Below are 23,682 nucleotides of genomic sequence, written 5' to 3'. Positions count from 1 at the left end.
CACTGTGGCCACCTCAAGCCCAATTTTCCCAGTCCAATACATTTCAGAAGATAATGTACTTTTCCTTTCACTGCATTCTGCTATAATCCAAAGATTAAATACATTATTTAATAATTTGACAATAGACAATTTTACTAAATTTTTAGTTATCGATATCAAGGCTTCAGTTATCACTAGTGGCTTTATACATCAATAAGAATTAATGAGCAAACTACCAGTTATTATTGCATAGTCTGGGTAGTAAAAGCAAACCTGACCTTTGATCAAACAGGAATTAACCTTTTTAATAAACCAACAATCATCAGGGAATTCAATTAGATCAACAGAAAACGATGCCAGGGAAAAAAAATTGTTTCTGTTGTTTGTTCCAGAGTTGGATCGGATGCAGCGATTTATCTCCTGCTGGCCTCAAAACAGCAACTGGGGGAAATTCAGTAAAACTTCTGCTCACATATATTCACGCATTACATCATAATAAATACATAAATACACACAAGGGAAAAACAGTTGCCACAATAACAATAGACAAAAAAAAAAAATACACCACTAAAACAATTTCACTTCAGAGACAAAACTAAGCAGACATACAATTTACATCTCCAGGTAAGAGTACAAGAAAAAGCAGCGGAAACAGAAAACATAAAAAGAAGAAAGTACAGTAAACTGACTAGTTAAAGCAATAGTTAAATATATATACTTTACGTGTTGAAATATAACCATAAATTAATTACACGTCTATACAACGTTTTTAATTTCCAGTAGTAAAAGTTATGGTCGTAAAAAGTATTCTGACGCTTTTAAATAAATGTCTTGCGCCGCCGCTTGCGCCCAGAAAGCTTTGAAAAGACTCAGGTGCGCATCCCCGCCTCTGTGCGCTGTGCGTAACGAGTTTGCGTCAGGATTCAGCGTCTAGTTCCTTCTTGGCAAATTCGTCAACGGAGTTTCTGCCCTTTGTTGGAATACGTGAAACATTTCCTCCTTAGGTTATCCTCCGTAGGTGATCACGAGAAGTCCGAGAAATAACTAGTTTATAATCTGCGTCTCCTTGGTCGAATAATGAATCCGCGGTTTTCTATCGCCGTTCTCCTGCTCGGGTTCGGTTTGGCGACAGTTTGGGCTCAGACTGCCGCACCTGCCACAGGTAAGAAAGAAAAGCAGCGACTCCGTGGTGACTAAAGCGTTAATGACAAAAACAAAAAACCCCAATAGAAAATCACTTGCTTTTTCTTATTTTACATGGAACTGAAGTTAGAGCTCAGGTGTCTTACAATTGAAAAGATAAATGGAGGTAAAACATGGCGTAGAGCAAACACAATCTGGTTGACCTTGTTGAACCAAAAATAGACTACCCACCTTTGTGCGGTGTGTTTTGGTATTATTTATTGTAAATTTTTTTTAGAAAAATTCTACATTTTATGAGATTAAAACAAAATTAGGTAAGGAATCCTGATAAAAACGGCTCCTTGTTGGACCCATACCTCTGTATTGTTAGGTCTCAGCTCCTGTGTTGGTTCAGGCTAAAGAACCATTAGGAATAAACAAACAACCACACAAAAAGGAGAACTTGTTTGTTTATGGCAGTTTTTTTTAATATATTTTTTTACAGATGGTAGCTATGCCGACACAAAGCCAGCTGTAGACCTCAATAAATATTAATATGAACGGCCTGAAGTCTTGCTTGTTTGTTAGCTGTATTGTCATAGAAAATTCCCCTGGAGGATCAGCACCAGAAAACACACTGGCCTCACTTAAAATGTGTCTCATCACATTCACACCCTCCCTTTATCATGTCACTTCTCTTTTTGAAAACATGTTGATCAGGTTTATTCTTTATTGTGTGACTGCTTCATCTAAACTAAACGTCTCTCACAGTTTGTGAGGCGAAAAATGGGACAAGCTGCGAAGAATGTCTGAAGAACGTCACGGTAAGATACGAAGGAAACATTCTTGTGTGCTGGGTTGATCTTATTCTGGGTTAACAGTGTATTTGTGTGCGCTTGGAAAAAATGTATTTTCAGTGTGGAAACGCCTCCAGTGACTCCTCCCGCCTCCACACCTGTTGGACCGGTTTGAAGAGTCACAGAGCTGTCTTTTATTGCCATCCTCTTCCTCCATTTTCTACTTTTTGCATTCGCATGTGTGTCAAAGTGTCTTCTGCATTGATTGTCTGCTCAGACAATAGAGGTCATCATGTGTTCTGGTCTTTACAGTGCTTGTGGTGTATCACAACCAAGTCCTGTATAACATATCCTGTGAGGACCATCCTTCCACCGCATTCACTCTGCCCACTGAATGATGCTCGCTGGGGCCTCTGCTGGAGTAAGACAAGACACGAGCAGATTATTTGATTTTAACACGATACTGGATGTGTGTATAGAAACTGAATGAAATATTCTGAGAGGTTAGAATTTCTAAGTGTTCTTAGAGCTTTTCCAAGAAAAGTTAACGCAAAAACAAATCCATCACACCCTCAATTCAAACATAGGCTCGAGTCCTCATTTATTTAGGCCTAAGGCATTTGAATTTAAAGCGTTTTTACTCATTTACTATGCAAAAAAGTCACTAAATAATGAAAGAAAATTTTGAGGCACTAGATTTAAATATGAAGGTTAGTGTTTTATGCATCTTGTAAGTCACCAAGTATCAGCGGTCATGCAACGACATTCCTCTGAAGTGACATAATGAATCGCTTTACTGGTAGACAGTAAAACCTGAAAATAGTTTCCAAACGTCTGAAATGATCTATTTAGATTCCCTGTTTTATCTTAAGAAAACCATCAGAGATAAAAGAAGATAACAGATAAAAGAGAAATAATTTCGTGTGTATGGTTTTTTTTTTCTATTTTAGACAGCTGTGGGTTCCTGTCTAACTTTTTTAGCATCACTTCTTGCTCTTTTGCATTTGTTGAGTTTTTCTAATGTTCAGTGGCTATCACATTGAATCTATTCTGGTTGTTTTTTTTCTCTGCAGTTAATTTTCAGATATTGATAATTACATTTGCGGTGATCGGAGGAATCCTCATTATCGCCTTCCTGATCTGCCTGTTCTGTTGCTGCAAGTGTGAGAACTTTGGGTAAGTGCAGTGAGCTAAACACATAGCTGAAACATTTAAATTTACTTTTAGTCAAAGAAGAATAGAATGTTTTGACATCTCCTGAGGTACAGTATAAAACCCCCAACCAGTGTTGTTGTTTATGTCAGCCATATTTGCAGTACTTTCATAACGAACTTTGACAATGGGAAATAGCTCAAACTTGACTTTTTATGGTTTTCAAAAGTATTTACTGTAATATGTGAGACTTGGAAGAAATAACAGACAAATAAAGAACAATTTTATTCTCAGATATGCTTCTCTACATATTTGAACCAGTGACTTCATCTAACATCATAGGTTTTTTAGACATTGAAAACTTGGGGTGCTCTGCCTGCATCCCCGGGTTTTGTATTTAATTTTCATCATGAGTTTTGCCAGTTAAATCCCGATCCGCCTCCCCTTCCAGCCCTTTCATTTTAGTTGCTATAAATACCTTCCCTCCAGAGATATGCCTTCTTGTACAGACCATCCCATAAACATGCAGCATGTGATAATTAAAGGTTTGAGAAGTTTCCACCTGAGAGTGGGAGACGGCAAGAACAAAACACAGTGAAAAATCAGCTAATTAACATAAGTGGCATACTGCTATTTCAATCAGTGAAATGTGGACAGCAGTGCTAACAGGGTAGCTTGGTATTGGAAATTTTCTGGTAAGACTAGTAGTTTGTTGGTAATTCTGAGTTCAGGTTTCCCATTCTGCTTGTAAAAATGTTACATTTTGAATTTGTGTGACCACTGATGAATGAAAGTACATTTTGATCTTCGATGAATCTTTTGTTTGGTTGTCACAATAAAACTATTTGACATGTGTTCATGAATGTATGGAGGGTTAAACTTATTAAATGTTGGTAAAAGATCCAAGTAAAAGATATTACTTTCTGTAATATTTCAACACTTCAGTGTCCATTTATTTCCGTACTTTAACTGCCAGGCCTCATGGAGGCATGCTCTCTGTTGAGTGTCTTTCTAATTTAAGTACGTATTTGTCAGGGCTAAGACCAGCGTAACAAATCATTGCAAGATGACTGCAGCACGTCTGTCACATGTCATGAAAGATGTTTGTAACACTTGTCCTAAAGCCACAACAAGATGGCGTCAGGACCATCTAATCATTAGAAGATAATTGGGCTGCATTCTGTACATTTCTGACTAGCTCTGTGAGGTTGCTGCACCATAAGCACGTCCTGTCATTGTATTCACATTGGTATTTAACTGTCTTTTCAGTGCCAAAAGATTTGAGGCCAAGATGCAGAAACAGGCTGATAAGACGAGAACCAAGCAGCAAGAAAGGTGAGGAGGAATGTTCTCTGAGTGTCACAGATGCTTTTCTGAGCAAAAGGTTTTAAACTATCATCACACATAAAACTGTTTTCCATACAGTTGGTCATCAAATATGTTTGCCTTTGGTTAATTGCTTCTTTAAAATTGTTTTTGGGTGCTTTTACAGGCCTTGTCGTTTCTATGTAGTCATTTAAAGCTTTTACTTGTTGCACTGCTTTAAGGTGTTTTATCAATAAAATGCATCTAAACTTGCCTGACTGCATAACTCTGAATCACATCTCTTGGCATCTGATTAAAACCAAGTACTAGAGTGTTATAATGCTACTAATACTCATGTTATTCCCAAGTGTGACTGATATGACTTAAAATGTGCAAACATGAGTGATACTGTGGACCTAAACCAATATTTAAATGATTTATAAAACTATACAAAAAATCCGAGACACCCACCAGGGCCATTTTTATTTTCCTTGAGATTAAATAAAATCTTTTCTCTGTGTACGAAGAATGAACACCACAAACATCCACTAAAGGAGTTGTGACATTTCTGACGACTGGTTAAACATTTAAAAGTTGCAATTAGCGCTAGAACAAATATTCATCATTCATCATGTATTCATCTCTTTGTATTTATTTTGTATTTACTTACTGGTTTTCAATTCGCATGACTCAGCAGCTGCTCATTCTGCACTGTTAGTCTTGATCCATGTCAATTTGAACAGCAGCACACACAGACACATGCAAGAAATATGCATGGGCATATTTCTTGGCCCAAACTAGTTTGTGACCATGTGACCTTGTGTTTGAGAGAAGAAAATATTATCAGTTGTGTAACTCTGAAGAGAATGTTTTGTTCTTGCAGGAAAGCAGCGATGAAAACCAAACATGAGGAAATCAGGAAGAAATTTGGTGAGCTCCCCCACATTATTCTTCTTTTTGACCAACTATCCTATTTTAACCACTCAGAGAATGTGGGAATGATTATCAGTGTTAATTATGAATGAGTTTAAGTTTTTAAGCAGTCAAACTATTTGTCTTATGTCTGAACTAACTCCCAACTAACTTACATTGACCTTCTTTTCTTACGAAACAAGTAACAGGCAAGACACGTGCTTCATCTAAATTGATAATTCCGTGTACTACAAAATTTCCTTTTAAGAAAATGAGAAATAAATTGAGAAGTAAATGATTATTTAACAGATGAATGACTTTTCAGACGAATGGAGGGGGTATTGGAAGAGAGGAAAAACTATTGGAATGATTTGGAATTAATGGAGTAAAAGAAAAACTAAAAATGGTTTTCAGGTCTAGACATGTAAGTTACTAGTTCCTGAGATACGAACCGCTGCATTTGGTGACTGCTCATATGAAGGGCTGAGTCTCACCAGGCGATTGATTGCCTATGTAAAATAAAACCCACTTTAAGAACTGATGACAAGTTCATTCATGCATCGGGTGAAATTATTTGTCTCATCCTGATATGGGAGTGAATTTAAAAATAAACTGTTTTCTCATACATTAAATAAGTTATGGATCACAGTGTGCATCATTTTAACATTCTCTAATGTTTGGAATTTAGAAAAAATTGAGGTAACTCTATGTTTTGGTAACTAACATGAGAGTGTTGTTTATCCTGTCATATAAAAGGAAACACATCATACGCTAACCAAAATCTCAAAGTTCTTTCAACTCATTGCCTGGTTTGATTGTTTTATATCTTTTTGCCAGGGCTGACTGGGCCAAACCCATACTCCAAATTCTCATAAGTGGATCTGTGAACAAAGATTGACATCACAACCCTTCCATTTTCACTGGACTCTAACCTCTGAAAGCCATCAGCAACCTGTCCTGTGGTTGTGAATGTAGACTCAACCTCAATGTGAATGTAACCCAGACAACCTTGGAAGATGACAGTAGTTTATACGTGCGCCAATGAAGAGCCGAGTCAAGTTCAATGTGATGACTTTATGGTGAAGGTTGAAAATGAAAGCGAGAATAGATGTACATAACAATAGTGTTTATCAAGATGTGCTCACTCTATCCTGCAGTTCCTGTTTTATCTATATGTTTTATATAAGCTGAAGTTTTACATACTGTATTTTTACAGAATGTAATGAATCCGATGAGGTTATTTCCTTTTACTCTGGGAAATTGAATGCCTTTTCAAACTCTTAGATTACATTTTTATTTCTTTGACTTGATGCTGATGTAGCTATACAGTATATTTAAAATTAAATACTATTTTAGTTGGTGTGATTGTCTTCTCTTATTTCAAATCCACTCATTACTGTTCATAAATTTTTGTTGTATAGCAAGATGTGTGTTATTGGTAGTTAATTGGTTTTGAAAACATGCTAATGTCTTAATCAAAATAAAAAATTTCAGTCTAGCACTATGAATTTATATAGTGATCCTTTATTTGAGTGTGTTTATCAGATAGTCATTCCAAGTTTGCCTTATTTAAAATTTGGCTGTATATCTTGTAAAAATCTATTAAAAGACTGGAATGGAATAGAATTTTGCCATTTGTGTTTTGCCTGTTTCAGACATTTAAGTTTTGGCCTTCAAATTTTTATCTGCTTTCAATAATTGAAAAGGTGTACAAATAACTGCGGCTTAAAAGTTTAGAATGCTTTCATAAGCATCTGACTTCTAATGTGTGAGATAAATAACATTTTTAATTTAAAAATTTGGGGTACTTAATATGTGGAAATATTTTATATTGTGGAATTAATTTCCATTTTATCAGGAGATTTTAAATCTTACAGAATTAGGTTGTACGGTATGTGTGAAGTATGGTGACCCATCAGTAGTTCCCATGTCTATTGTTGGATTTAATAGTAATATTTCATAAAAAAATTCCTTGATATGATTCTAAATTCTAAATTTAACAATTCAACAAATTTTTGTATGTTACATAGTTTTTGATTTTAACTGGATTTTGTCTCAGGTTTATGACAAAGTTTTTCTTTTGAACCATTGCAGAAAACTCATGCTGGAGGGTGATGAAAATGCATTTTCTTTGATTTTTCCGTCATGATGAAAAATTTTACTTTTGACGATTGATTCCTTTTTGATATATAATCAAGTGTGTGTGTGTGTGTGTGTGTGTGTGTGTGTGTGTGTGTGTGTGTGTGTGTGTGTGTGTGTGTACATATATACTGAACATACAGTATATACTGAAAAAAATATTACTTAAAGCCATTTTTATAGATATAATCTAAGAAATACTAATAGCAGCAACAAATGAACAGGATAAAACTAGCATCAAGTTATAGATAGGGCAAAGGAGACATCAACAAAAATGTAAATTATATAATACAATTATGAAACAGCATGTGCCAATACCAAAAATGTGTTGATAACTTTTTGTCATTATTTTACTGCTTGTATCTCTTTCAGATCCAATTCTAGATTACATTTATGAAAAATGCAACAAATGGCAACAAATACATGCACAGACGGCGTAAGTGTGAACAAAAATTTCACATGGTTACCTATAGAGGCTTTCCTGTTCGCGTGATCGCGCATTTTGCATCGATGCGCGTCCCCGTTTCCGCGTCCCCGCGTATAACTGGTCACGTAGTCCTGGGGAACCAATCATTTATTTATAACAGCAGTCCAAAGCGCGTTCCAGTCAGCGGCGGAGAACAGAGGACAGAAGGCGGCAGAAAAACAAATAAAGCTCAATTATTCGACTATTCGGAAACACGCACACGAAATACAGCCAGGATGTCAGACGAAAAGCCAAAGGTAAGGCATTAAGGGCCACAGGGTTGTAGATTTTTTACTGATGCCCCAGTCGAGGTCCTACCAACCATTTGTGTGCAGTGCAAAATGGCCTGGTTTGCACGTTTTCTGAAACGGCGCAGTGTTTGTTTCGCAAATGAATGAGTACTAGCACAATATTTTTTTTTTCTATTTTTACGCACTCAACAATACTATATGGCAATTGAAGTGTTTGTATTCCGTCAAGTACAGGCTACGGGATTGTTAAAAGAAATTCCAGTAACACAATGATTGTCATTTGCGGATTTTTCCTTTGTCGAGACCACGTTACGTCTGCAACGCCGCAAAGGGGATAGCGGCGACAAAAGGGCGCTAATGGAGGTGACCCACTCGTACAAAATAATAATAATAATAATAACGCATCCATGGTAGTTTTTATTTGTTTCGACGTGGCAGAGGTTTGTTAGTAAAGTGTAGAAAAATTAATTGCTTGCTGTTAGCCGGTAGCCACGCTCGACACCGATGTCCGAAGGCTTGCGAGCTTAGCTAGCCCGGAGCTAACCGAGGCACCGTTAGCATCGGTAACAGTCCGCCTAGCAAACATGGAACCTGTCTGAATTAATGTATGCAGTAAAGGTTTGTTTTGGGTAAATATGTATATATAAATGGTGCGACTTCATCAATCCACTAACTACACACATTATGTTAAGACACCATTTACGTGGGTCTTCATTTTAAGCTCCACGTTATATGTAGCATGCAACTTAGCTTGCTGGGCATTTGACTTGGAACTTTTTATTTTATTTTATTGACTTATTTTGCTAACTTTTATCTATCGTAAGTTGCATGCGATATGCGTCTTTAACATTAGCAGCGAATCGTCTTATTTTATGGAACACGTTTGTCTCTGCAGGAGGGAGTGAAGACCGAGAACGATCACATCAACCTGAAGGTTGCGGGTCAGGATGGGTCTGTGGTCCAGTTCAAAATCAAGAGGCACACACCTCTCAGCAAACTCATGAAGGCGTACTGTGAACGACAGGTAAGATAAAAGCCCAAATGTCTGTCTCTTGTTATATTAATGTTCCCTCATTTTGCTGTTTCTATATTAGGAGACCCTAACACACCTTAATCTTTGCTTTTTGTTGTGTCACTTCTTTCAGGGCCTTGCAATAAGGCAGATCAGGTTCAGGTTTGATGGCCAGCCAATCAATGAGACGGACACACCTGCACAGGTAAGACGATGTTCTTAAAGCTTCACTGAATATATATTTTTCCGTGATGTTACCTTATGAGAGCAGGCAACTCTTCAGAGATCATTTGGTTTATATAACTTACCACAACGTTCAGCAATTCAGCAGTCTAAATGATGTGAAGTCATTTTACGTGACCATCCATTGACTAGAGCCTCATTCCCTCTGCTCCTCTTAGCTGGAGATGGAAGATGAAGACACCATAGATGTATTCCAGCAGCAGACAGGCGGATGCTGCTAAAGCCCTCCCCACCTCATTGATGGCCACCCTCAGACCACACCCTCAGCCACCTTCACCATCTTTCCCCATCGCTCCTCTCCTCCTCTCCGCTTATTATTATTATTATTATTATTATTATTGTTACTATTATTTCCTATGTTTGAAGATGTCTGTCACAGATTTTCATCAGGTGTGGGAGAGTCAGGGGGGCTCCTCAGCTGTGTATGTACTGTTTCAGTCGGGACTGAATGATGCGAGTCCACAGTCTCTCTCTACTGGCCAATCAGGACAACATTTCCTACTGGCACTGCAGGCTGTGATTGGTCCAACAGTGCGTCCCAGCGCTTCCTGGTTTGTCAGTGCTTCTTACTTACTGTGCAGTGAAATCTTATCCAGTAGTTTGTCACGGATTTAATACTTTTGGTCGAATGCAAGACACTTCAAGATTTTGTGTGGGGTGGGGTGGGATGGGGGGGGGGGTCGTCCACAGTCAGGGAGAATGAAAAGGTTTGGAAATGGAAGCACTATTTGAACTTAATACACACATGCTCTCCATTTCACTACACTTTTTTTGTCTTAACAGTGACTCCTGTCAAATAAGGTATTTAAGGTGTTTTTAATTCTCTTTGCATTTTAGATGCTATTTGGGTTCTGCAATGTTTTTTAATTGTTTCATTTAAGAATTAACACCCAACAGAAGTCTTTCCTTTCTGTACGTATGTATCAGAGAGGATATTAGACAAATGTTATGGGGCTTGGACCAGTACTCCAAAGACTGAACCTCTCTTTCATATTTGATGTACTTGGAATACCCTAAAATCAAAATGTGTCACATTTTGAGGGAGTTTGTTTCCATTTTTTTGTCATCTGGTGCAGACTTACTCAGTCATCTGGACAAATACTTGTTTAAGGGGTGGACAGTTCAATTCATCTGTGACAATTGTGTTTAGTCTGGGTGTATAAGGATAGTCTCGTCACAAAGGGTGCATATATCTTCATTTCTCAATTTTCCACTGAAGGAGGCCAGTTCATATGATATACACAAGCGGTCCTGCTTGTGGGTGTTACTTGGGGGGGGGGGGTAAAGGGTGGAAATAACTGGGAGGTGGTTCCTCAATGCATTCTGTGAATCAAATGTGTTATCTGTTGCATTTGCAAATGTAGGCGGATGACACAAGTGATTCTAGATATGTTTTGAAGATGAGTAGCTTGAGTAATGATATCCAGCAGAAATCATCGGTTTAATACATTTGAAGACACTTTTCCCTGCTTTGTCAACTTTGGAGCTGCTCCTTGTGTAAAATACAGATGTTGTCGGCCATTTATTAAAACAACAAAAAAACCCAACCTGACTGCAGTGTTGCCAATAGTGAGGATATTCCAAGTGGTGATGAGTGTCTCCAGTTATTTAAACATTAGGAAGGTATATGCAGTTTGTTGCATATCAGGAAGGCAGGAAGTCAAACCAATGGAGTTTGGGAAATAAATGTTCCGTAAACAAACAGACCCGTTCTTCGTACACGGATAACAATTGTTGGCTCAATTTGATCGTTGAAAGCCTGAAGTAAACCCGCATTGTTCAGTCAAGATCAAAACGTAACTTAACGTAGAGTGATAGCAGTTTTAATTTTCATGGGGAAGGATCCTTCTTTTTAATTTTTTAAAATTTAAAGGCATCAGTATTATAACTGAACAGATGTTTGGGTGTAGTAGTCGTGTAAATTAAAAGAACAAAAATAAAATCTAGGTACAGAAGTTTGACGCCACACGAAGTAACCCAGAACTTGACAATACAAATGAAAGTCTTATTGACCTATTTAATGATCACATGGTTCTAAGATATTTCGTAATTGATTTGCTTACATACACACAATATGCGTCATTCTAATAAATTCACAATTCAAATTAATTTGTAACAAGTACTTAACAACTTTGAAGGGGCTAAATTGGATTACTGCCTGCCATTTGAAATAACCTATTTTCTGGGGGACTGACCATCTTCTGTCCTACAATCGTTAACATCCAGCGCTTTGCAGCTCTTTGTTCCACAGAAATGTTAATCTGAAGACGTTTGTCTGAAATGATTGTTTCTTGTCTCATAAATTAAGAGCACAGTTATTAAGACTGACTTCCACTTGCATGTGAATAACTGATCTGTATAAAGCTGGCTGACATTCGAGCTTAACCACGAACTGTACGAGGAACGGGGCCCAGATCTTGTCATGTTATTTGTTTCTCTACTGATTTGTACATTATTTGTTGTCTTTTACTACTGTATACAATAAATATAGTTTGGTACTCAGATTTGTTTTGCTGTTATGTACTTCATTTGCTTGTGTTAATGTCTAAATGTGTTGTATTTAAAGTTTTTTTTTAAAATCTCCAAATAGAAATAACATCTGGCTGTTATGTGCATTCATACACAGTCGATTGCTTGTGTCGGTTATTTAGCTTCTATTCATTCCCTGTCATTGAATCATACCCGTTACTGGTTGATTCTTTATATGCGGCAGGATTTCAGTATCCATAAGGATCCTGTCTGCGTAAAATGAATCTACATGCATCAGTGCTATGGATGGAAACCTCAGCTAGGTGGAGACAAAGATCTGTCATAAGTCACAAGCGTTTTCTAGGCTTAGTGTTAATTTTGGGGAGTTGAAGCATTTTGAGCATAAATTCACAGTGGGGTCACTGAATTCTGACAAATCAACTCTGCCTGCCCCCACTGGTGCAGTGGAAATGTGTTCTGTGGATTGGTTGAGTTCTGCAAATGCCAGAAACTCCTTAGTTCTAGTGACGAGAAAATCTTATAGTTCAGCACCCTACAACAATATTTTTGCTTCTAGTATTGTGGAATCAGTTTGGGTAAGGCTCATTTGTGTTCAGGCATGACTGCCCTGGTGCACAGAGCACGGTCCATCAAATAGTTGGTTTGGTATGAAATTATTTGACTGCCCTCACAGAGCCCAGACCCCCAAATCCCACCGAAATCCTTTGGGTTGAACTGGAAATGACTGCGGGTCAAGCCTGCTCGCCCAATGTCAGTGCTCAATGGATGTCAATGGATGGAAACACACGCCACATAATCTTGTAGAAAGCCTTTACAGAAGTGTGGAAGATATTATAATGGTAAAAATACATACGTATTTAAGATCAGGTGACACTAAAAACTTCCTGTTGGTGTGTGAGCCATGTGTCCCAGTACTTTTGTCCAAAAAAATGTATAACCAATATGGACACTTACCAAATCATAATATGACAAGTTGTTACAGGTGATAAATCCACTGACGAAAAACATACAAATGAGGGCACAGTGTAAACTGTGGTATTTTATTATAATACCTTCCTCTGAAACCACACATCAGGGTACAAGGCCTCCTCTGGGCCATATCTAATTTGGAAGGAAGACAGATTTATGAATTGATTAGCAGACAAACGCAAGTAAGGAAATATATTCCATCCTGATCTTTCTGCAGGTTATTATCTCATCATAAACTAATTGTGCCAGCCCGAGTATGAGAGAATTCCGAGACCTGACACATGCCAAGACGCTGACGCCTCACAAAACACGGTGACTGTTTACCAAGCAACCAGCAAATATTGCTCAAGTACCTTTGGGTTGATGATCCTATTAGGGTATATACAATTGTTGGGAGACCCAAGTACTATTTGACCCAAGCCTTCACAGTACTTTATTACTGCAGTGTTTTATGACAGTTTACGCTTCTGTATGTAATAGTGTGAGACTTAAATCATGGTTGTGTTAAACACACATACTTCAATATGTCAGATAAAAAAATACGGGACAGCAGCTTCAAATTCAAACCGTAGATTGCACGTTTTGTTTTAAAGTTGCTTTTTGATTTTCATGTCTGTAAGAGTTATTTCTTTCATCAGTTCATTAAATACTCTGTTAGTCTACCAAAAAAACCAAAAACACACGCATGCACTGGAGTATCTCACCCCTCTGGCATATCCGTGTCATCAGAGGCAGTTTCAGGATGAATGACAGTGCAGTAAGTGATTTGCATGTCTCTGATGTTTAAAAGGAGATGCAGGTGCAGGATCCTCCACATAGATAAATGAACTCTCTGGGAGCTGATGTCCATGGACTGTATACCTCTACTGTTTCAGGATAAATGAATGAATGCTGGACACACGGAGCAACTTTGATGATTTTTCAACAGTTTCTTTAGAGCTGGAAACTCTGAATGTTCACACTTGTACCAACAAGAAAACAGTGCAGTTGCTTGGAGTGAATTGTCACTTAAGGTGGAAACAAAGGGAGCAAAACATCAGGAGATTTCATTATGGAGATATTTGTACCAAGTGGCAACCAAATCTAACATGATTTTTGTGATGACATCACTGATATTTGTGCAGTTCCTTCTCTTGGGGTTAAGGGTCATCGACACGACCACAGACACATGGAGACACTGCACAGGTATGCTATCGTTTGTGCTATCTTTCCTTTCTATGTTCAGCTTCTTTTAAGTTCACTTCAACACATTTGATGTTTGAGTTAATTATTATTCGGCAAATCATTTATTGTCTCAACTAAAGCCTGGGAAACCCCTCCAGCTACAATTCCTTTGGATAACCCAACTGTCAGTTTCTACTTACAGTACACAGAGGGAGTGTTTCTGTGCAAGGCATTTTTTTGTAGTATTAGTTTTAAATTAACATCCAAACACAAGTACAGGCAATGAATGGGGTTAAGATTCCAAAGTAAAAAGAAACAATACCAACATTGTATAGTAAACATATGACATGTCTTCAGTTGTGTAGTAGTTCCTTAATCTGTTCTCTTGAAGGGTGTCTTTTGAACAGCAAAAAAACAGCAAAAAAAAACAGCAAACACTCCCAAAACCTCCTGTAGTTTTATTGCCACCCGGGGCTATTTCTAACCGGCTGGTGGAATCAGAGGATCAAGAACACTCTGCTGTTCATTAATTCAGTTTCCAGTACTTGTTCCCAACTTTTTCAACAGAGCTGTCCCTACTCGCAATCCCTTGTTGGCATACCTTAAAAATATAGATATGTATGCAAAGTAATGTAAGCTTAGATTATGAAACGCAAAAAATATACGTATTATTTTTAGACTATCTCATATAAAGCCACAACTAAAGTTGTGTTTTGAGGCAATAATTATTTTGTTGTTAATTGATCTTCCAAATATCAACCAAGTAAGTAAATTAAGTTAGTTAATTTTATTACATTATTAAATTAAATGACAAAATAGTTGAGCTTATCCTACCGTATGTTGTTCATATGTTGTCTATAAAACCTTGTTATACTTCTAATGTAATGAAAGCTAAGTTGTTACTTGAGAAAAGATATTTTGGAGCCAAGAAGTTTTTAGCCAAAAGGTAGAAAGATTAAGTACATTTTGGCAGCAGGTTATCTGTTCTATTCACTCAAGATCCATCTGTGACCTCTCCTGACCCCCAAAGTTTAGGAACAATTGGTCTGTGAATGGTTTAAGAATTTTTGTCTCATTATTCAATCATTCTTTTCAGAATTACTCCCACTGGATCTCCTTGCCTTCATCCTTGAGCAGGACACCGTCAAGCTTCCTGGGGTGCATGTGAAGCAGTCTGGGGGGGTGAGGGGAGTGTATATCTCACAAACACCATATAACCCCTTGAGCTTCCCCTCCTCCCAACTGCTGGTGAACTGTGACCTCTTCCCTGAAGAATTCTCCATTGTTGTGACAATAAAAGTCACGCGGCATACAGCCAAGGTGAGCATTTTTGACACACAAAGACGTTAGTGTTTTTTACTTAAATGAAAAAAACACATTTTCTGTAAAATACAGACATATTAATAAGTAAAACTATGGCAACCACAATTTGATGTATTATAGGCTGGTTTATGTAATAGAAAACAGTAATAACTGCATATATTTTATGTCCGATGTGCTCAAGATTTTCCCCTTATGAGCATGATAATATTGCTGTCTGTTGTGATATGTTTCATAAAATTTTGATGAAAAGATCATCTTATAATTAGTTAGAAGAGCAGAGCTGAGAAGAAGAGAAGGATGTAAAAAGAACGCAGAACCGTACAAGGATTTCTGTGATCATAGCTATACATTATACATTAGTTCCCTTTCTAACAGGAAATGTTCGAAATGGAACAACAGAACATTACCAGACTGGAGCTCAGTGGATACAGATACCTGTACCAAGACCCAGCAGTTTACTTTAATTCATTTAAACCTTCAAAAATCAAACTGGAACCACAATTAAAGATGACAGGACTAAGTCTGGTGGACCCAGACATATTGTATAACACAAAGAACTTCTTGATCTGACTCTTGGCAACCACCAAACAAACCTCATTTTTCTAAAACGCATCTGGACAGGCTGGCCAAAAATTTGGAAAGTACATTTATGCACAAATTTTTAAAAATTATATGAAGATCTTATATAACACCCCAAATCTGTGTCTGAGCGCAATACCTTCGCAAATAGACGATGATATTTCAAAACACCACCAAACACATTGCTTTTCTAATTTACCCACCAGAGAAATGAATACCTGCTAACCTTGATGGAGCCAAAACAATTAAAGAAAGGACATGTGGAGGAGAAGGAAGAGAGGAACAATACAGAGAAAGATTTAGGGAGGCAACGTGACGGGGAGCGTCGTGAAGACAGGGAGAGGAAGATGTGGATGAAGACTAAAGGGACACGTGGACGGATCATTCTGGGACTGAAGCTCTCCAGAAAAAGTCTTCACTTCTCATTTAGAGGTCATGAAGGGGTCACGGAGCGGTGGAGGTTTCAAGACATTCGACTGGCTGACAACCAGTGGCATACTCTGATTTTGTCCGCTGATCGCCATCACGTGAGGCTCACCGTGGACTGCAGATCTCCAGTGGAAATGTAAGCTCCTATTTCTTTTTTTGTGTGTGCGTCTGATTGCTTAGTGGACACGTGATCTCCCACTCTTCCTGTTCCCTTTGAACCATAGTAAGCTGCCCATAGATCTATCACCACATTACAATGGCACTGCTCCAAATCCACTAACACCCTGCAGTCATATCATAGTGGACTGACAGCATGTGATTTATGGCATAATGTGGAAACTCCCTCCGGTGCACAGAAGAGAGGAAAATCAGCCGCTATAGATGGCATACAATTCCTGTCTATGTATTACTTTAATTACAGAAGCCATAAAACCAGTATTTAAAAGTAATAATTTCTTTTTACGGTAAATAGAGTTCCCTTCAGGCCTTTTCCTTCAGACATCAACATTCAGGGATCAAGGTTCCACATTGGCAGTCGGGGGAGACGTAAAGACTTGTATACAGTAAGACTCACCTTTCTTTAGTCAACGTTCATATGGAGTAAGTTGTTCAGCTGCAGTTTTCTCTGAAACATTCTACTCTTTTCCTTCCCCCTGCATAGGGTCTCTTGCGACAGCTGGTTTTGGTGCCAGGTTCAGACGCCACCCATCACATATGTCCCTCCGACAACCCACAGCTAGCGGTTCTATCCATACCACCGCTTCTGTCAGACCTGCCTTTGATGAGAAAGGAAGATGCTGGCCACATGTCCACCTACGGTAACCTACAGATGTATTTTTGCAAGATATGTGGTTCAGAATAAAGTAAGACATGACATACGTATGTGCCTTCTGGTGGATGGGTTGTCAGCGTTCTTACCGCTTTGATTGACTCTTTGCTTTTTTTTGGTCATAAACTGTTGAAACAGTGGAGCGAGTGTCAGCAGGACTGGAGGAGTCATGCTCAGAGCTGCTACAAGGCCAGCTGTGGTTCAATCCACTTCGGAAAGGCCTCTACTTCTGTGACGGTAAAATGTGGATTGCCTTGCTGGAGGGTGAGAATCTACTTTGAACATCTACCCCAGAGGCTTTTGTCAGTTAAGGTTGAAAATTTGACACAATTCTCATCTCCTCCATCTCCTCAGATCAGAAACGACTGGACTATGTGGTGGAGCATCAGGTCCTTGCCACCAGCTCAGAGACACATGATGTGGAGGTAACCTTCCATTTTGTGAATGTTAATGGGTTTCTACCACCCAAAAAAGCACGACAAAATCATGTGAAATCTAAACAACAGTGGAATGTGATCCGAAAAACATTGACATCTGGTATGTTTTAATTACATCAATTTTGATTTTGTTGGTGGCAACACATTTAAAAAAAAATTGTGACTGTGAAAGTGGTGAAAGGCTCAAAGTAAACACGTGGTGGAACATTTCACATTTAATTGAATGAACTGTCAACAGGTTAGTAACTTGGGACATAAAAACATCATACCAGACGGGCTGAGTCTTTCTGAGGTAAACATGGGGAGGGATTGACGCCTTTGGAAAACTGCACTGACAAGTAGTGCATCAAATAAAGAATAATATTTTTTAATGTTAAACTGTAAACAATTATAAGATTTCATTGCCTGTAGTAAAGTATTATTCAAAGAGGTAGAGAGTCTGAAGAACTCTGTCAAGGTCAAAAACTAATAGTCTTTGGTCAGACAGCACTGATTCTGCAGGGACTTCTCTGCATCGGCTCAGGAACAGTTCAGTTGGAACAGTTCAAACAAAAGCATCTGTGATAGTGTCAGGTTGCATCAGTGCACAATGATTGAATAAACTACACTTTAATGATGAGGTTTTGGAGCAACATTTGCTACCAAGTACATGACGTCTTTCTTAAGGCTGATTTCTACAAGACGCAGCATACTCTGCATGAACTGCAGAATCTTGGCTCCATAATAGAAGAGAATGAGTGCCAAATTAGCTTTGATTGATTCTGATTTTCCTGCAGTCCTGGCTCGTCACCCAGTGAATGTTTTTGGCACACACCCTGAACCCTTGAACTCTACAGCACCTGATCATCCTGTATCAGGCAGGAATTAGAACACATTCCACTTTCTAAGTAACAATAAATGTTTACAATAAATGAAACACAAAAGTAAATTTGACCCTGTCCCAGCTTTCTTGAAATGTGTTTGTGGCATCAAATTCTAAATGAAAATATTGCTTTATTGTTTTAAAAAAATGCTTTAATTCTTGTGTTTCGACATTTGAAATGTTGCCTATGTGTCGTTCTCAGTTACAGGGTTTGCTTCTTTAATGTTCAGGTGTTCCAGGTGCCTGGTGTGGGTCTGATGGCTGCTATGGCTCATCGTTCAACAGCCTCTGCTGTGTATCTGTGGAATCACACAGGCTTCCAGCTCTACCAGAACATCAGCACACATGGTGCTCTTGCTTGGAGACACTTCAGCATGGGAAAGAGGGTGTGATATAAAACAATAGATGGCTTGTGAAGTATCAGTTTAGCATGAGTGTATATCAGCCCTGTCGAAACAGTTTGATGGGTTGATCTCTGTGTTTTGGCTCTTTAATCTAGGGGTTTCTGGTGGTGTCTAACTCTGGCACAGAGATCGACTTCTCTGTGATTTACAAGTGGAGCAAAAAAAGAAAACGGTTTGTGCAGATTCAGACTCTGCAGACCCACTGTGCACGGGACTGGGAGGCCTTTACCATCAATCGGCAAACCTATCTGGCAGTGGCCAATCATAGACAAGGTAAAAGGTAAACATCCATCAAATTAATATTAACCTGACATCCAGAAAAAATTAAAAAAATCATCTTTGGTCTTCTCTCCCTCTCTGGTCTTCCAGGTAATAATAATCACACAATAGACAGTGTGATATACAAATGGAACAGGTTAAGAAAAGCTTTCGAGGTCCACCAAATGCTTCCAACCTCTGGGGCGTACGACTGGGAGTTCTTCACAGTCGGACCGTACCATTTCCTGGTGGTTGCAAATGCTTTTGATGGAGTGACCACCTCTGTAGATTCAGTCATCTATATTTGGGTAAATGGAAGCTTTCAGGTGTTCCAGAAAATTAAGGTATGTAATGAACATAAAAGAAATGTATAATCGTTCTTGTGTAATTGTTTTGTCCTTGATTTGGATTGAACCTCCACCACAGAACAATGAAACTTAATAACACTAAAATGGAACACATTTGTGTGTGATTTCTACACCTTCTCATCAGATGGGTTTTGTTGAGATCTGTATCTCTGAGAATAGTATGGGAAAAAAACCTTGTTTGTATGAGAAGGAAGGGAATACAAGCGTTGCGAGATAAAAGGGTAATGAAAGGGAAGTGGAAGGAAAGACACGTGTAAGACAGTGTCGAAAACAGCATGTGATTTGCCATGATTTGCATAAGTGATGGCTGTGCTTTGACATGTACCTGACAGCGAGTCATCTTCAAATATAGCCACAAGTGAGCAACAAGTGTTGACACATTAATAGTAACACAAGAAACCATAATTATATGACTTAGGGGAACTCCACCCCTGGAGACGAGGATTCCTGTGAACACTTCAGGGCAAGTGCAAATGAATTCGGTCAAATAATCCGGAAATTGGTGAAAATTAATTGCCACTTTTTTTTGTGTGTTAGATTTCATGCAGAACTAAAAGTAAAAATTATGTAAACATTTTGAATGTGAGATGCTACATTCAATGTCACATTAAAAAAAAAAAATCAGTTAAATATACTCATAAGTTCTGATGCAAACATGTGAGAAACATTTTCTTGATCCAACTCCAGCTGATCAGAAGACTAAATCCTGAGATAAACTCTGAGTCCTGCTGTATGAGTATTTATTCATCTTTTGGAAATGTCTCTAATGTTTGAATGTGAATTGGGCACATAGCGTGTCAAGGGTAAACCTTGATCAGGGTCCAGGATTCTAATTATTTGCATCAAATGTTCATCAAACGCAGTCCATGTTTTTTGTTGATCTGAAACACAAAGCCTGTCAGTAGATAAATCAAATCATGTAGGTAAAGCCACATGTTGAAATGCAGTTGCCATAATACACTGAAGTTTAAGTTTACACTATCACAGATTAATGGTTTCTTTCTTTCACTGTCTACGTAGACATTCTGTGCCACAGACTGGGAGATGTTTCAGATTGACAGTAGAGTCTTCTTAGTGGTTGCCAACGGACACAAACATCATGCCAACAGACCGAGTCAGTACGCCATCAACTCCACTATCTACGAACTGGACGTGAATGGACAGTTGTTTGTTCGCTTCCAGGACATTGTCACCTACAGGTATAGACATACAAGCACGGCAGTATATAGTTGCATTTCCATTCCGTAGCTCCACTTGACTGAACTTGTTTTTTAGTTTTTTATTAGTCATAAATACCTGACAGCTACTTTTTTTGGTATCAGCGTACATCAAGGTTACTTAATACCTGAGCAGGTGCCAAAGGTGACGTGAAAACACTGCAGGACACTGATTGGTTGTGAGAATCCACATTGCATCGATGTGTCACCATGGATAATTCTGCACAGTTCAAACAAAAGCATCTGTGATAGTGTCACATTGATGCACAAATAGGATGCACAAATCCCTGCATCCTATTTTTAAAAACTCAAACTACTACAGGGGCAGCAAGGCGACATAATGTGTAGTTGTTTTGCCTTGCAGCAAGAAGGTTCCAGGTTTAATCCCCTTCTGTGTGGAGTTTGTATGTGCTCCCTGTGTCTACGTGGCTGTTCTCCGGGTTCTCTGCTCCCACCCACCTCCAAGAACATCTAACTTGGTGAATTGGTCACACCAAATTGCCCGTAGGTGTGAGAGTGAGCATGAGTGGTTGTTTGCCTGTTGTGTGTCTATGCGATTAGCATAGACACACCTATAGCCTGCTGGGATAGGCTCCAGCAGACCTGTGACCTGCTATGCAGATGGGGGGGCTGTAGATTGAGATGATTGTGACTGGATCAATAAGTGTGACTACAGACCTTGGTTGATCATCCTTTGAAGGATGCACCCGCTGAATTGGTTGCTCATTTCAGTTAACATACTGTAATTACAGAAAATGTCACTCGAAAAAACAGTTCTAATCTGAGTCTGGGCCAAAAGTCTTTAAACGAGACAGTCTGGTTTGCAAATAATCTCACAAGCTCTTTAATGTTTTTGCATGTGCTTCAAAAGACCCTTTGCTTGTTTGCCTGTTGACGTCACCTGCTGGAGCCGATCGGTAGTTGATCAGTAGTAGTATAAGCAGTACAATAGTTTAGTAAAGCTAGTGTTTGGAGTTGGACAAGCATTGCATCCAGAAATTTTTTGATCAATTTTTAGTTGTTGATTGTAATCACAGGTGCACAATGGGTCTGGGGATATATGGGCCACTCAAGATCCATTGAGTGGATCCTTCATGGATGGGGCAGGCAGGGTCACGTCACCGTCATACATTCGGTCTACAAATGCAGCCTTTGGAGGTTGCCGTGTCTGAATCGGGACACGACTGTGGTCGATTGAGGCAGTGCAGATGTTTTTTCTGTGGTTACATAATGAGGTGCTTGTGGCGTCGAAGACGAATTGACAGTTTCCACGTATGTGCACATTTCAACCTTATGTCATACCTTTTCTGTGTCCAGTGCAGTGGATTGGGAGTTCTTCAGTCTTGGGGAAGATTCTTTCCTGGTTGTTGCAAACTCCTTCAATGGAGAATCCTACTCTCTCAACAGCATCATTTACAGGTATGCACACTGTGAAGCCACCCACTCTGACAGCCCCGAAAATCAATGCCTGGAAGAACACTAACAATGTTTTATCATAGATTTATTACTTCTAGGTTGCCAAGTTTGTAAAAACATACCTACATTCATGAATATTAGGATTCACTAGGACATGGCTAACTACTAATTTTAAGTCTAAAGTTTTTGATACAAATACACCTTTTATTTGTTTCTTATGCTCTATTTTAGGTGGCAGGGATATGAAGGCTTTGTTCCTGTTCATTGGCTTCCAACAATTGGGTGCAGTGACTGGGAATTTTTCAGCTCAAAAGGAGAATCATATCTAATCTACTCCAGTGCTAAAGCACCTCTCTCCAAAGTTTTCAAACTGAAAACATTTTAGGGGGGAAAAGAGTTTGTACAAGTGGTGCTGTGTAATGTAGCTTTCTGTGTAAATATTTGTGTGTGGGTTTTTTTGTAAGAGAAAATGTTTGTACCGATGTTGAAATGTTTGCGAAGTGTGTGTTGGTAACTGTATGTAACAATTTGCATTGAGTCAGTGCCTTAGGGGCAGTCAGTGCCTTAGGAACCGTCAAATTCATAAACTTAGTTTTGTTTCTATAGTTTTGAAGCGTCTAAAAATAAACCTGAAATACACATGGTGGGTTTTGAAGTATGTAATTTTTTTTAGATGTTTAAATATGACATCACTTGGCAAATTCTTTTAATAAATCTGGCCATAGGGTAAAACACAGGATAAAATATTAATATGAAATACACTGCCATGATAATCTTATCCATTATACCCATGTATTCATTAAATGGAAAATAATAAATAGCTTATGAAGGCAATGAGTTTGTTCTAGAGAATTATGAAACAATTACAATTCAAGATGAACTTTGTTAGATTTCTATCTTTGTGTGGTAACATTTACCATCAGTGACCTCTTTAACCTCTTTGTATAAAAATGGAAAGTGTTTTCTCATATAAAATTGAGTGTTTATTACGTGTTTGCTTGTGACTGCAGTAGTTATTAATATAAAAATAGAGTGTAAATTATTAAAATTACAATAAAGTACTCTGAAATTATATTGCATTACAGAGTTATTTGTGCAGTCATTTCAGCTCGTTATAAATTGTTGACAATGGCGGTAACTTGAACAGATCCTGTAGGACAAACGGACTAAAAAGTTGTCTACCTGATGGAAAGCCGCTCATTTACCAATCACAACTTTCACTGATTACCGAATGACGTACCACCTTGCTGCTTTCAGAAATGCTAGGAATTTCTGAATACTACAAAATGACCCGTGATCAACCCAAATAACCATTTCTGATGCCTGGTCATTTCACTGACAGAAAGTCCAAAACATAAATAGCCCAGATAGAAGATACAGTTATTATGTATTGAACTGTGACACACAGGGATAAAGCGAGGTTTCAATTAATGTTTCAAAACAGGACGGAGTCATTAAATATTGTGATCTTTGCCGTGCCCTTATTATTCCAGGATTCTAAATGTGTATTTGAATGCAGCGCAAGGGCGCATAGAGACTAGCACTGTTGGAAATGCAGT

General features: G+C 38.4%; 3 protein-coding genes across 4 annotated transcripts; all 3 read left to right on the top strand.

Moving 5' to 3' along the window:
* The first annotated feature begins 889 nt into the window (after positions 1-889).
* pttg1ipa (PTTG1 interacting protein a) lies at positions 890-6,863 on the top strand. Its single transcript, XM_068339160.1, has 7 exons — positions 890-1,141; positions 1,873-1,925; positions 2,211-2,319; positions 2,972-3,074; positions 4,320-4,385; positions 5,239-5,285; positions 6,105-6,863. The coding sequence occupies exons 1-7, from the start codon at positions 1,057-1,059 to the stop codon at positions 6,140-6,142; spliced, it is 501 nt and encodes a 166-aa protein (XP_068195261.1). The 5' UTR covers positions 890-1,056; the 3' UTR covers positions 6,143-6,863.
* Positions 6,864-7,996: 1,133 nt separating this feature from the next.
* sumo3a (small ubiquitin like modifier 3a) lies at positions 7,997-11,882 on the top strand. Of its 2 annotated transcripts, none has more exons than XM_068338404.1 (4): positions 7,997-8,129; positions 9,019-9,147; positions 9,269-9,340; positions 9,537-11,882. In XM_068338404.1, exons 1-4 carry the CDS (start codon positions 8,109-8,111, stop codon positions 9,597-9,599), a joined length of 285 nt encoding a protein of 94 aa, XP_068194505.1. In that variant the 5' UTR covers positions 7,997-8,108; the 3' UTR covers positions 9,600-11,882. The 2 variants fall into 2 exon arrangements, with proteins under 2 accessions (XP_068194505.1, XP_068194506.1); XM_068338405.1 differs by lacking the exon at positions 7,997-8,129 and adding an exon at positions 8,437-8,486.
* A 2,055-nt stretch (positions 11,883-13,937) lies between these two features.
* LOC137611284 (thrombospondin-type laminin G domain and EAR repeat-containing protein-like) lies at positions 13,938-22,756 on the top strand. Its single transcript, XM_068339388.1, has 13 exons — positions 13,938-14,022; positions 15,098-15,321; positions 16,110-16,468; positions 16,805-16,895; positions 16,994-17,150; positions 17,300-17,425; positions 17,516-17,586; positions 18,691-18,846; positions 18,960-19,137; positions 19,234-19,466; positions 20,511-20,689; positions 22,025-22,126; positions 22,355-22,756. The coding sequence occupies exons 1-13, from the start codon at positions 13,938-13,940 to the stop codon at positions 22,506-22,508; spliced, it is 2,115 nt and encodes a 704-aa protein (XP_068195489.1). The 3' UTR covers positions 22,509-22,756.
* Positions 22,757-23,682: the final 926 nt, after the last annotated feature.

This window comes from Antennarius striatus, chromosome 17 (assembly GCF_040054535.1).
Source record: "Antennarius striatus isolate MH-2024 chromosome 17, ASM4005453v1, whole genome shotgun sequence".
Taxonomy (NCBI): Eukaryota; Metazoa; Chordata; class Actinopteri; order Lophiiformes; family Antennariidae; genus Antennarius; species Antennarius striatus.
This window is presented reverse-complemented; position numbering and strand designations above follow the sequence as displayed.

Bases quoted from the DNA above. Each gene is read 5' to 3' on its own strand.
- pttg1ipa (XM_068339160.1), top strand. From the start codon at position 1,057: ATGAATCCGCGGTTTTCTATCGCCGTTCTCCTGCTCGGGTTCGGTTTG. The intron at 1,142-1,872 runs GTAAGAAAGAAA...CGTCTCTCACAG, and splicing joins GACTGCCGCACCTGCCACAG to TTTGTGAGGCGAAAAATGGG. The intron at 1,926-2,210 runs GTAAGATACGAA...TGGTCTTTACAG, and splicing joins AATGTCTGAAGAACGTCACG to TGCTTGTGGTGTATCACAAC.
- sumo3a (XM_068338404.1), top strand. From the start codon at position 8,109: ATGTCAGACGAAAAGCCAAAG. The intron at 8,130-9,018 runs GTAAGGCATTAA...TTGTCTCTGCAG, and splicing joins TGTCAGACGAAAAGCCAAAG to GAGGGAGTGAAGACCGAGAA. The intron at 9,341-9,536 runs GTAAGACGATGT...TGCTCCTCTTAG, and splicing joins AGACGGACACACCTGCACAG to CTGGAGATGGAAGATGAAGA.
- LOC137611284 (XM_068339388.1), top strand. From the start codon at position 13,938: ATGACATCACTGATATTTGTGCAGTTCCTTCTCTTGGGGTTAAGGGTC. The intron at 15,322-16,109 runs GTGAGCATTTTT...TTTACCCACCAG, and splicing joins TCACGCGGCATACAGCCAAG to AGAAATGAATACCTGCTAAC. The intron at 18,847-18,959 runs GTGTGATATAAA...TCTTTAATCTAG, and splicing joins ACTTCAGCATGGGAAAGAGG to GGGTTTCTGGTGGTGTCTAA.